Source organism: Lynx canadensis, chromosome D4 (genome assembly GCF_007474595.2).
Source record: "Lynx canadensis isolate LIC74 chromosome D4, mLynCan4.pri.v2, whole genome shotgun sequence".
Taxonomy (NCBI): domain Eukaryota; kingdom Metazoa; phylum Chordata; class Mammalia; order Carnivora; family Felidae; genus Lynx; species Lynx canadensis.
In genome coordinates, this window is record NC_044315.2 from 79,483,153 (window position 1) to 79,496,836 (window position 13,684).

At 53.0% G+C, this 13,684-nt stretch overlaps 1 protein-coding gene across 5 annotated transcripts in view; it reads right to left on the minus strand.

Moving 5' to 3' along the window:
- Positions 1 to 13,684, minus strand: part of CDK5RAP2 (CDK5 regulatory subunit associated protein 2) — a 172,574-nt gene that overhangs the window by 12,444 nt on the left and 146,446 nt on the right. For all 5 annotated transcript variants that reach the window (XM_030294528.1, XM_030294525.1, XM_030294524.1 and 2 more), the window contains 6 exons: positions 9,589 to 9,705; positions 7,502 to 7,691; positions 6,568 to 6,689; positions 5,258 to 5,494; positions 2,455 to 2,532; positions 1,168 to 1,433 (listed from right to left, as the gene is read on the minus strand). In XM_030294528.1, the coding sequence (XP_030150388.1) occupies positions 1,168 to 1,433; positions 2,455 to 2,532; positions 5,258 to 5,494; positions 6,568 to 6,689; positions 7,502 to 7,691; positions 9,589 to 9,705 (1,010 nt within the window). The remainder of the gene's footprint in view (positions 1 to 1,167; positions 1,434 to 2,454; positions 2,533 to 5,257; positions 5,495 to 6,567; positions 6,690 to 7,501; positions 7,692 to 9,588; positions 9,706 to 13,684) is intronic.

Genomic DNA, 13,684 nt, shown 5'->3' on the forward strand with positions numbered 1-13,684 from the left:
ACATCCACGTGTTGGCTTCTTTGTCAGCCAAGAAAAGTCAAGTTCTAGAAAAATATTGAATGGGACAGGAAAATTGTTAGTATGTTAGCTGAGAAGCAAACCATGAAATTCATAGAAGTAGGAGTCAGTTTTTTTTTTTTAACATTTATTTATTTTTGAGACAGAGAGCATGAACGGGGAAGGGTCAGAGAGAGAGGGAGACACAGAATCTGAAACAGGCTGCAGGTTCTGAGCGGTCAGCACAGAGCCCGACGCGGGGCTTGAACTCACAGACCGTGAGATCATGACCTGAGCCGAAGTCGGACGCTTAACCGACCAAGCCACCCAGGCGCCCCAGTAGGAGTCAGTTTTACTGAACTTCATGAATGAGCTAAAAGCGTGTGTGTGTGTGTGTGTGTGTGTGTGTGTACCAAAATTTTTAGCGGAGTGCTATGTGATGTTTTTACACTTTTCTACAGTTTCTAACCTTTTGTACACCAAAGATGATCAGAAAAGAACAATAATCTTACTAGTATTTACTACGTTCAACACTCATTCACCATGTGCCTGCACACTGCACACCAGGCCCTGTGCTAGGTAGTAAATACACGATAATGAGCAAAAGAAATACTATCCTTGCTCTCCTGAAGCTTATTACCTAGTGAAATATAAAATACGGAATTGACTCCTACAATATAATAAAACAAAACAAAACGGCAAATCAGGTATCGGGAAGCACGGGGCCTCAGTAAGGACCTGAGAACAGGGACCAGAAGATGTGACCCGTGGAAGCTTGGCGGTTGGGGGTCCGGCCGGGGAGGAAAAGAGAATGTGACCTCCGAGCCTTGGAGGAAGTGAATGAATAACTTTATGCCAAGCACCTGGCACGAGGTTCTTCAACAAGAGGTAACTTTACAGTGAGGAGGGTTCCAGGAGGACGAGGCAGGAAGGAGTGACCCCAGCGAAGAGACCTCACTAACACAGGTGACAAGCCACAAGTGCCCCCCACAGGACAGCCGCCCGGACTGGACCTGAGCTCTGAGCTTTGGCGGGCTACGTTTCCCGGACCCTCTTCCCAGGGCCTTCCCGAGAAGCTGTGCACCCCCGCCGTCTTAGGGCCCTCAGGCGGCCCCTGGGCGTGGTGCTCTCAGTGAGTACCTCCTGGCCTCCAGCCGTCCATCAGCTCACCTTTGTCTCCAGCTCCAGACCTGCAGGGTGGGGAGCCTCTTGGATCCGAAGGGCCATCTCGGCAAGGAGCTTCTGGCCCTGGCCAATCTGCTGGCACAGGGCCTCGAAGTCCCCAGTCAGGCCCAGGACGTGGCAGCCGCTGTCGTCGGCCCACAGGCGGTGGCCAGGGACCAGGTGGGACGCGCACGGCGTGCCGGTGACCGAAGTGCCACTGCTGCAGGACAGGGAGTCCGTGTCATTTCCGGAGAGCGGCGGAGTCTCCGAAGCTACAACATGAGAGGGAAGATGTGAGATCTATTTGGGCCGGTATCCTGTGTTCACCAACGCTGAAGCCAGGCGGGAGGACGAAGAGAGGCCTTCAGACCCCAAGGCCACGAGGCACCGTGCAAGGGGAGGCCTGGCTCTGGGGCCTCTGTCTGCGGGTTACCCCACGCTGGGCTTATTCGTCTCACGGGACAAGCTCGATTCAATTCAGCCAACACTTCTCAGGCACCCAGTCTGCAGAGACCCCTGATCTGCACAGATGAATCAGGCCAGTGTCTGCACTCCGGGAGCCCGTGGTCTAATCAGACACCATGCGGGAGGTGTAACAGCACGATGACAGAGAGCCAGAGCGCAGAGGAGAAAATAATCAATTCTCTGTGCGGGAAGGGAGATCAGGAAAGGCTTCCTAGGAGAAGCAACAAGTGAGCGGGCTTCCACACGAAGCAAGGTTACACTAAACAGAGGTAAAGCCTGTTGGTCTTTACCTTTGGATCAATAAAAGTCTGGACGAATAGCTCTGACTGGGGGGCTCCAGAAAGGCATGTCACAGACCAGTCTGCACTCAGGATGAGTCTCAGGGAGGGAACGGGGCTTGCACTGGCAGAGAATGGGACAAGGGTGGTCTGGAAAAGGAGGAGCCACACCGCACCATCCTGGGGAGAGGAAAGTGCAGGCCCGTCTGCAGGACGGTGACCCCTCTGTCGGCAGCACGGATGCACAAGGACAGGGCTGGATGGGCCCAGTGAGGCTGGACGCTGGAGGGCCTTACAAGCTACACCAAGGCGGTGACACTTTTTCATCTAAGGCAACAAGGACCCAATGACGTTGCTAAGGTCGGTAACAGCTAGGAACAGATGAACTGGCTTAGAGGAGGAGATCACCAGCTAGACGTGCTGAGAACGTGAAACCCCAAATCCTGGCAAGCTCCCTCTTGATTAGACCAGGGACCCCCTTTGGTTCAACTTAAAAAGTCCTCCTGCCAAACCCAATCGTGCCACAGTTACCCAGCCTTCGGCTCCGCACCTGACCGTGGTGGCACCACCAGGCGGGAGTCAAACAGGTCGCAGGAATTATCTCCAGGCATGGGGCACTTGTCAGCATCTACAAAATGCAAAAGAAGAGAAGGAAAATACACTGTCATGGGCGTTTGAGAAACAACTGAATGAGAAAACAGTAAAGTACCAGCCACACACGAGCATTCACTCCAATCTTCCTGGCATCCCCTCTGCAGGACCCGGGGACACAGAGTGAGCACACCCAGTCTCCTCTCTGGAAGGACCCTCCTGCCCAACAAGTGAACAGGCAGCTTCCCTTCCAGGTGGTCAAGGTAAGGGAGGGAAGCACAGGGGCTGCGGGCCCTGGGGAGGGAGAGGGAGGCAGGCAGGCAGAGGGATGAACGGATGCAAAGGCACAGGCGACTGAGCCACAGGACGCCTTCGGGGAGGATCAAGCAAGGGGTAGGCGGAGCCCAGGGCGCAAGGGAGGGCCCTGGTGGCAGCACGGTCAGAACAAGGAGGACGGTGGGGCCCCCTCGAGGGCGTCAGGCAGGGCAAGGTCAAGCTGAGGGCCGTGTTCTGGACTGGAGCAGTGAGTCTGGAGGCTGCGGGAGCCACCCAAGCAAGAGAGAAGAGGCCCCAGAGTAGAGATTGGGAAGCGATGTGCTGGAAACAGCATAAGGGGGCAAAGTCAGTTAGATGGCGAGGAGGCCTGCCACTCTGTGAAATCTCGAGAGCACTTGTACACCTGAACCCCCAGTGGCACCGTGGGCAGGATGGCACCGTCATTCAGACCTGGTGGAGGAGGGACGACTGAGGGGCAGGGACAGCAGGTGATCCAGCCAGAGCTACCCAGAGTGTGGAGGCACAGTGAGGACCGTGCCTAGTGTCCAGGCCTTCACACGCCCCACCAGCCCCTTCCCACCCAGCTGCCTCTAAGGGCGCACTTCATTTCCAGGGCCAAGGAGCTGGCCCCTCAGAGGGATTGCTTTCTGCCCAAAGCAGCCATCTTCAGAGCAGAACTTTCGAACAAGCGCGCTTAAATACAATCCTGGAAAGTCTTTTGCAAAGGAAGAAAGGCCCGGCCGAAGGAAGAATTCCAATGCCCACTCGAGGACACAGGAGCACTTGCGGCACTGAGACAGCACGGTGGATTCTCAACACATTCTCCCGGGTCCTCTGGCGAGGCACACCTAGGCTGACCCCGGACCGGTTTCAGAAGCAGCAAATGCTGTTCAATGGCCGCCTCCCTACAGCTGCCCCAACTGTCCCTCCTGGGCAGCCCTGGTCCTGGATTGTTCTCCCTGCCCCAAAGTCCCCAGAGCACCCCCCTATCTCCTCAGTCCCATCTCTGCTAAGCCCGAAGTAGGGCCAGGAGAAGCCTACGTTTAAAACACAGACACCCACTACTGATATACATCCCACGCAAAAGGAGGCAACGTGGCTCCTTTCCAAGTCTTTTGAGATTCCACTAGTAGGATTTTATCCTAAGAATGCTGTTTAACAGCAAAAAGCATATTAACATCGACGTTTATTAAAGCTCCAAATCAGAGACCACTTTAATAATCACTGCGGTAATGGTTTCGTGACTGGCGATAATCTGAAAACAGTAATTAGGAAGCCCGTGTGAAAGACTGGGAACCATTCATGATGCAACACCGGGCAAAAACAAAGAAAGGCCGTAGAATGGCACAAAACCCAACGTGAACAATATAAATTCACACTGGCATGTGATTATCAAATGAAGAGAAATAACGCAAAGCAAAATATTATCATTCTGTAGAGTCATGAAGGATTTTTCTTCACTTTTTTTTTTTCATATCGTCACATCATCTCCTGGTTAAAACTTTAAATTCTTTATCAAGGAGAAATCAATAAATCGATCACGGTAAGTTCTAAAGCACACTGGGTGCTCTTTAAGAGATTTTAATTTCTTTTTTTTAATTAAGGGCAATAAACAGAATTCCCAATCCCAGCAAAGACTAAGTCCAAACTTTTATACAATATTTTTGTATAAACTATATTGACATTCCTTGTCCCACTAGATGTGCACACCCACGCTGCGGGTATTCGGGTGATGACCCCGGACACCTGAGGCTCCGTCGGGTCAGGCGGTGCTCCAGGGACAGCACTGGACTCGGGAGCTAAAAGATGATTTCCAGCTGCAGCTCTGCCCCTATCTGCCATGTCACTTTGGGTGAGCCCAGTACCCTCTCTGGGTCTCAGGCTCTCCATCCATAGAGCAAAGAGGATGGCCTGGCCAACTGCCTTAAGTCTGACCACTTTCTGGCTTGTTCCTGGCTCTGTGCTGGGCAAGGGACAAAGGAATGATGGGGACCCGCTCCTGTCCTTTTTCTGCTACCCTACACAGCTTCTGCAGGGCTAGACAATAAACCCACAAGCAAATGGCAAAACAGAATCAGTTTTCAAACCTACCGGGATGCTTTCAGATCCTGAAAGACACTGAGAGCCAGTGTAAGAAGTTTAGATTCTTTTTAAAAGGCAGTAAGAGGGACCAAAAAGGATTTTCAGTGGAGCGATATGGGCAGGGCTAAATGGATGGGGGAGGGGGGACAAGACAGGAGGCGAAGAGAGCGTTGGCAGCCCGAACTCCACTTCCCTGAGAACCGAGGGCCCCGGACGGAGATCGGACCACCCTGCCAAAGGTGACGACTGCTCAGTGGCCAGGCCCCTGGCTCCTGGGGTCCAGCATGCCTGCAGTCAGCGGAGGGACACCTCCACGGGGCAAGGGCACCATTCAGAAGCTCACGTGTCCCAGTGACATGCACAGGGCCGCAATCTCAAGAGGTTAGGAGGTGCGGGGGCAGTACCGTGCTTGTCCAGCTGCAGGGGCCACTCGGGGACACACGGGGTCTGGAGAGCCCCGGTGAGGGCTCCTTCCTGAGCCTTCTTCCCCTCCTTCGCCAGCTGCCCCTCCAGCTTGCTCTGCAGCGTGCTGTTGGTCTCGATGCTCCTTTCCAGCTGTCCCCGCAGAGCCTGGATCTCTGTTAGGAGACCGTGCAGGTCACTGAAAGGGTCCTGTCCCCTCCAGCCTTCTCCTGATGGCTCTGCAAACAAGCGCAAAGGGAAAACCTTGAACGTCTTCTGCCTCCAAAAGGTCAGCCATCAAAGGAGCGCAACAGGGTCTTAAACCCGCCATCGCCACCGCCCTCCCCTTCCTAAGAACTGGGTACAATTTAAAATAACAACTTGACTTAAAAACAAAAATATTGGCAGACTTAATTGCCGCTATTCCACAGCCTAAATAAGAGCTGGAAATTAATTTTCGCTTCTGGCCATAAAAGCCTCGCAAATTGCACACCAAACCCCGAAATTATGTCTAGTAGTAATAAAATCTATTTGGGCTGGAATTATAGAATGAAAGGGGCTGATTTTAAGAGCCACAGTATATTAAAAAGGCACAACAGCAAGAATAAGAAAAGTGACTTGAGGAGAAAATGAAAGCTGTGAGGTGACCCTTTTCCAGCTAAACTTTCAATAGGGAGAAACCATCTGGAAAATTAGTTAAAAAACAAAACAAAACAAAAACCCTAGCACACCTCAAAAAAGATTCTGAAACATTAGACCTGACAGTCAAGTCCCTCTGATCTGGTGTCTAGAGGACCGGGGCGAAGCACCATCCCGCAGCAATGCCCTGCGATGTGGTAGGTGCTCCATAATCATGTGCTGAATGAATGGACCAAAGAAACACGTACTAGCAGGAAACGTGTAATCAGATTATTCCTTGAGTGTCTACTGTGTCCCAGGCACTGTGATAGTGTGCTGTTCAGAAATGAGCTCGTTTAATTCTCAAGACTCCACAGAACAGACATTAGGACACATGTTTGATGGAGGCAGAACCAGGCCCAGAGGGGCCAGGCGACCTGCGGAAGGTCCCACGGCCCGGGAGCGAGGCAGAGAGAACCCAGGCCTCGGCTGGCCTGACCCCCCAGCCCGCGTCCTTCCGCGTTTCTTGCTGCTGCAGAAGAAGAGTGGGCCCGAGGGGCTCGCTGCGAAGCGTGCCCCTCCGCCCAGGAGGCAAGCCTGGGTGTGACGGCGGCATTCCGGAAAGAGCGGCCAGCCCACAGCCCCCACGCAGCAGCCCCAGGACGGGAAGCGCCTCGGGCAGCGCGCCCAGTACCTCTCGGCCTCCTGTGCTCCTCGTCCAGCTTCGCGTACACCTTCAGCTCCACCCGCAGGGACTGCAGGAGCCTGTCGTTCTGGGAGAGCAGCTGCTGCCTCGACTTCGCCTCCTCCTGCACCCTGGAGAGGCCCCCCGGCCACAGGGAGGGGACGTTAATTCTGACGCACGGGGACTTGCTCTGACTCCACAGCCGGCAGAGTGTGGACGAGACTGACAAGCGTGGGTGACAATTCCAGTCACGGCCACTCCTTCCCGAGCGGCCCCCTGGGCCCGGCCCGGACGTGCGTGATCGACACCCAAAGCGTACGTGCTCTCAGTCCCCAGTGCACAGATAGCAAATGAGGAAGTGAAGCTTAAAGGTTACGTCTCACCCACGGGTGCAGAGCTCGGGAGGGCCCGGGACTGCACGATGGCAAGAGAGCGATCTTGCTGGGGGACAACTGGAAACATGGGACAAGACAGAGGCGAGGGGAAACTGCAAAGGGGGCGGTCAGTACGAGCCCTTTCATATCTAAGTCGGACAAACGTCCCTCCTCTGCGCAGACTCCCCTCCGTGGCTTCCCAGTCACTCAGAGTGAAACCCCAGTCCTCCCCACGGCTGCGAGGGCCTACGGGACTCGGCACCCAGCCTCTCCGGTCCCCCTTCACTCCAGGCGCGCTGGCCTCCCTGCTCCGCCCCGCACAGGCCAAGGACACCCTGCCCCAGGGCCCCCACCCCTCCGCTGCCTTCAGGTCGCCGTTTCAGAGAGGCCTACCCTGACGTCCCCCGGAGAAAAACAGCCATCTGCCCCCCCAGGCCCTACCCTCCTCCCTCAGACGATTCTGCTCCTTGTGCTTTGTTCCCACCTGACGTCGTGTGCCTGAGTGTTTGCTGGCCTTCCCCGGCACTTGGGCAGGGGTCAGCGTGCCCCGGGGTGACCCTGACCGCTACCTGCTCAGTTCGCTGCGGGTGCTGCACACTTCCCGGAGCAGCTGCTGGGAGTGCCTGTCCCGCTCGCAGACCTCCCTCTGCAGCCTCTCATTCTCCTCCTTCAAGCAGGCGTACTCTCGCCGAAGGAGCTCGAGGTTCGCAGCCTTCCTGGAGAGGGACTCGCGTAATTTCTCATTCTCCTTCTGTTTATCTGCAAACACAAAAAAAGCACCACTGAGAAGAGACACCATTTGTTTTTTCCAACCCTATTACGCAAGTACGGCCCTTCAGCTCAAGCACTCCAGGAATACAAAACAGAATGAGATTTAATCTGGCATTTATGATTTTGGCATTCCAATTATCTTATGCATTTTGGGCAGATAAATCTGTCAACATCAAGGCTGCAGATTAAACGTCACTGGGATGAAATGGGCCTGTTTAATTTTCTATACAATAATGGGCCGTGCAAACCTAGTTACTTTGCCGTCGCGGAGCAAACCGTGGGTATAAATTATAGACACAGGCAAGAAACAGTCCCAAACTCTGGCAACGGATGTGAGGAAAGTCCGTAAGCCCTCCGGTAAAGCCAGCAGGGCTGTGCAAAAGGCAACCTGGGGCCCCATCTGCTCCTCAGCCCAGGAGAGCACCTCTCCTGATGGAGAAAACACGCCCAGGACCCAGAGACGGGGCAGTTAAGAGCACGCCCCGGAGGCACAGTGGCATGTTCAAGTGCACTCTTCTGCCTACTCGGAATCTAGGGACAGAGAGATTAAGACTTCCTTCCCCAAGGCCACAAAGCCAAAGAGGGGCTGAGCTTTTCAGGTCCCACTCTTCGCCTCGGCATGCTGATTTCTCAGCAAGTGCTCCCCTCCTCCTTCACACTCCAGCCACAGTGAGCTTCCTACAAGTCCCGAGTGGTGGATACTCTCCCTGCCACTAATCCCCAGGCCTCTGTCTGCTCTCTTTCTTCTACTTAAAAGGCCCTGGCTCTTCTAAATCTTAGGCACCTTGGCTAATCCCTGCTGAGCCTTCTGGACTGAGCTCTTGAAGCCGAGCCTCTCCTGGGTGCTGTGCTCCCTGAGCCTGCCTTTGTCAAGCCTGATCCTCATGCTGGCCTGCCATGGGCTGCCTGGCTGCCTCTGCCATCAGACCACGAGTCCCTCGAGGGAGGGGACCAGGTCTCATTCATCTCTGTATCGGTCTACACAGGCCCTAACATGTTTGCTGAGTGAATGAATGATCTGCAGAAGCCTGGACTCTGTCTCTTAAGACAACAGCCGCATCAGTATCCTCTAGGGAAAGTAGAGACGCTGACCCACATCCCAGCTCTGCCCATTTCTAGACAAGGGACCACAGGCCGGCCAACTCCCCAGGCCTCAGTTTCTTACCTATAAAACAGGACTGATAATTCCTCCTTCCAGAAACATCTTAAGTATTGAGAGATACTGTAGGTGAAAGCTCTTTGGGGACTAAGCTCCAAAAAGAAAGAATTAAGAGAAAGGATCTTCCTAAGAAATACTAGGGGCGCCTGGGTGGCTCAGTCGGTTAAGCGTCCGACTTCAGCTCAGGTCACGATCTCGCGGTCCGTGAGTTCGAGCCCCGCATCAGGCTCTGGGCTGATGGCTCAGAGCCTGGAGCCTGTTTCCGGTTCTGTGTCTCCCTCTCTCTCTGCCCCTCCCCCGTTCATGCTCTGTCTCTCTCTGTCTCAAAAATAAATAAACGTTAAAGAAAAATTAAAAAAAAAAAAAAAAGAAAAAAGAAATACTAGAAAACCTCCCTGATAGTAGGGAGTCTCTGGATGAGATTCTGGCAGAGTAATGCATTTCTAGCCTTTCTCTCTTCCACTGTAAACTGAGGCAAACGAGAGGTGGCTGTATACTTATTAGAGACACTGTGCTAAGGGCTTCACAGAGATAACCATCACAACTGCCCCCTGAGGTACTCTTATTTTACAGCTAAGAATACTGAGGTTCAGAGAGGTTAAGGGACCTGCGCAAAGTCACAGAGCCACAGAATTTGAACCTAGGTTGGTCAGACTCCAATGCATTCTTCCCAGGCCACAGAGGGCTGTGGGGTTCCAGCCGGCAGATGGCTCCGTTAGTTCCTACCTCTGGATCCCTTGGCGAGCATTGTATTGAGAGCCTGGTTCTGCTTCCTCAGGAAACAGATCTCTGATGTCAGAGAATTATGCAGCTCTGATCCATAAGCCAAACCGTTCGTAGAACCTATAAAAACACACATGAAAAGTGATTTATGGATAGTTGCCAGGTCAGTATGCACGGAACTTTCTAGAAAACAGTTTTAAACGAGGAGGAAACACAATATGCAATGGAAATGACTTCAGTGAAGCAGATGAGGTATCACAAGAGTCCAAAGGGAAATAAGAGTGAGCTTATTAAAGAGGAGGCAAAAGGCACCCCCTCCCGTTCTCACCTGCCCTCAGGGTGAACGAAGGTGAGTGGGTGACAGTCTTAACCTCCACCGATGTCTCTCCTGGGGTCCACACCTTCAGTAGACCTCTCCGCTGAGGCAAGCTCCCGGGCCCCAGAGCCAAAGCTGAAGCCTTCCCCTTTCCTCCCTCACCTCCCAAACCTGCCCTCTTCTGATTGTTTCTGCTCCTATAGATGCTGTCACCACCACCCCTAATCTGAGCTGCAAACCTGGAGTCATCCTAACCACCACTCTCTGGCATTGCCCAAGCAGGCAATCACGACTGCTGGCTCTTCCTCACCAGCGCCTCGGATGCCGGCCCACTCTTTTCCGTCCCTGTAGTTCAAGCTTCATCACTGCGCCCTGACCTTGCCCCCCTGCTACTCTGCCAGTGGGGGGCACGCAGTCCACTCAGGTTATCCCCTGCTCAGAAACACCTGACGGCCCTCCGCTGCGAAGACAGACAGACAAACCAAACACGAGGCCCAAACTTCAGACCTCCGTTATTTCACTCCAATCTCACGCACAGCCCGCTCCCTCTCTACCCTGGACTCTAGTGGCCTCGGATGCCGCCAAACTGAGCTACTTCTGTGCCCCCACGTACCGTGCGGTCACACATCTCCCAGACCCTGTACAGTGAGGTCGTGAGGTCTTTATTCTCTGGGCCTCGAATGCCCAGCTCCTTCTTCACCTGTCAAAATCACAGTTGTCTTTCAACTCTCAGCTCAAGCTCACAGCCTCTGAGTATTTAATACAACAAAGATCAGGGTCCACAGCCAGACAGACCGGGGTTGAGGTCACTTACAAACTCTGACCACTTTCCTCGTCTGTAGATATCTGCCCAGGCTGTGGTCTCTCTCCGAAAATCCCACTCCTTCCTCTGGCCGGACAGCTGCTCTGACCCTCCCTCCACCTCAGCTTTCTGCACTGCACCCTGTGTAATGTCCAGAGCGTGGGGACGTGCTACCTACCCTCTGCAGAGCACAGGGCTTTCCGCGTGAGGCAGGCAGGGGCCTCCCTCCCCCCACCTTCCTTACTACACCACACGGCCAACATGCCAGAGCCTGCTTTCCCAGACCCCGGCGCAGCTAGAACACAGCCAGGTGCCACTTCCGGTCAACGAGACCCGACGGGAAGCCTGCTGGAAGCTTCTGGGAAAGGTTTCTCACCCGGGTGAAAAGAGCAGAGCAGGGGGAAGCCCCACCATCTTCGTCCCCGTGCTTTGGACACTGTCCTGAGAGGATGTGGTATCATAGTGACTGCGGCCATCACAGATACTAACTCCAAGCCCTGCTATCATTTCACGGAGTCATTAAACCTGCCTTGGAACTGCCTGCATCCGCATTTCTTGTTACGGAAGACAAGAGAAACCCCCATTGTTTACACCGGTTTTTCCTCATATTCTGCCCTCCGCAGCTGAAAGCATCCTGGTCCACAAAGGATGCCCTGTAACGTTCAAACTCCCCGTAAGGAAGCTATGACGTCAGGCCTCCCAGAAGCCAATGTTCCACAGTCTTTCTGCACGACAGCACTCCCTTTCCTCGGGTTAATGACTCACAAACCATAACGTCACGTCATTTTTTCATTCACATATGTCTCTCCCCTGTGAACTCTGCCGTCTTTGCAGAGACACCCGGGGTTGAATCATGGCTCTGGCTTCTTAATGGCTGTATGACCTCAGGTACGTCACACAACTTCCCCAAGTCTCCACGAGCCCAATAAAAATGATCAATGTTATTATTACTGCTATTACCGTTTGTATTAATATCATAACTGATGATAGGCTAGAGCCCAAAACGGGACCCAACAGCCATCTGGATGAACAGGAAACATTCTGCAGAAGAAGTCTGCTCTGACCACAGCTAGCGTGGTCGCTTCTCAAAGGGAGACCCAGGCCAGAGAAGGGCTCCTGACAGAGCCCGAGCCAGCGGGGTCCAGTGCTGAGGTAAGAGGCCAGTCTTTCCTCTGAAGGCGTCACTACCAGCTCCCCGTAACTGGTGACAAGCTACCACGTGAGATGACAGTTTTAACAATATTCCACCTCCAATCACACGGAGCCAGGCCTTTCTCAAAGCCCCTCCCAAGATGAACGACTCACAGCAGGGGGGAGGCGGAGCCACTTTTCTTTCTTTGTCTTTTCTGAGACTGTGAAGACAAGGTGAGAACAGCGCGTCTTTCCACCAGCCACCAGCGTAAATACTTTATGAATGCCTTTTTTGTAAACCTTCCCATCAGAGTGAATTACTCTCCAGAACAACTGCCAGCTCCGTTGTCGCTGGTGGCCATGTGAGCCCCCAAATAATTCTATAATTGGATTTGCCAGGAAAAATGTAAAACAGAATGAATCTAATTCAGGCATTACCAAGAGTGAATGTGAAGGGTCCAGGCATGTATTTCTTCCCAGGGTTTGATAGGACTAATAACTCAGGTTAATCAATTTCTCTGGGGGTGAGAGACAGGGAGGGAGCAGGATGGGGGGTGGTGTGGAGAGTGGGGGAGGGAGGCAGAGGGAGGCGTGGGTGGGTCCACTCTGTTTATCTCGCACACCGCAGCACATACAGTACTCTGGAAAGATCCTTCCAGGCTGATGGCTACGACAGACCAGGGGTCCAAGGACTCGAGTGCTTCTACGGAGTTCATCTTTCTAGAACTCTGTGATTTAATCTCTAAAAACGTTTGCGTCCCCCCCTTGTTGCCGAGCTTTGCAATGTCCAACTAACAACGTTGTACAAAATAAAATAGTGAAATAACATGATAATGGCAAAGAAAACAACCACGTCTTGAGTGAGGCACAGAGCAATACCCTATTCAGAGCACTGCCTTATCAAAATCTCACGATGACTCTGTTTTGTACAATAATGAAAGCCGGGAGAGGTGGGGTGGCTTGCCCAAAAGCCCCCCAGCCGATACACAGAAGAGCCGGGGTCCACACTCAGCTCAGTCCATCTCCCAAGCAAACTCGGGCTCTTTCCCAGGGCACAAAGCTGCTCCCAAGGCACATTCTTCAGGTACGAAAACAATCTCTTTGGAGCAACAAGGAAAGATGTCCAAAAATATTCTGTTCAAGGAAAACAGGGACAGGCATAAAGTATTCTACCTTTTGGGCGAGGGAAAGAGTAAGAAGATATATTTGCATTTGCACTGAAAAACCACTTGTAAGGTTGTGGAAGACACCTACCAGAGGTGGGAGGAGAGGAGCCAGGAGAGGATGGATGGGCACAGAACGGAGGTACTAAGTTCTGTACCATGTGAATGTCTTCCCTACGGAAAAACCCATTTTTAAGTTCCGCATGGAAGAATATTCCATTCAAATCTAACTGTGTTTACACAGGAATAATGGCGACCTGGGAACGGGCGTGTGAGACTCTCACCAAACTGCCTACACGCTAATACTTTTTAAAATCCATTACTGACAAAAAGACGAAACGCCGCTCTGTTTTATTTTAAAACCCCCTATCTGTTTCTCTACAGCCACTGACGTCACATGAGGAGCCAAGCACAACCCAGGGTGCAGGGGCCGGCGGACTCGTTCAGTGCCTGGGAAGTCACTCCGTGCCAGGGACCGTGCGGGCACCCTGCTGAAGTTAGCTCACTCAATCCTCATCGCACCAGGATAAAACGGGGATTATCGTCCCCACGTCATGAACACAGTACTGTAACTAACACGTTACAGTATTTCCACAACGTTAAGTGAGGTCACCGTGGAGGTGAGCGGCGAGGTCAGGATTTGAGCGGAAATCTCTCTGGCCACCGGGGTGAGTTCTCCCCAACACG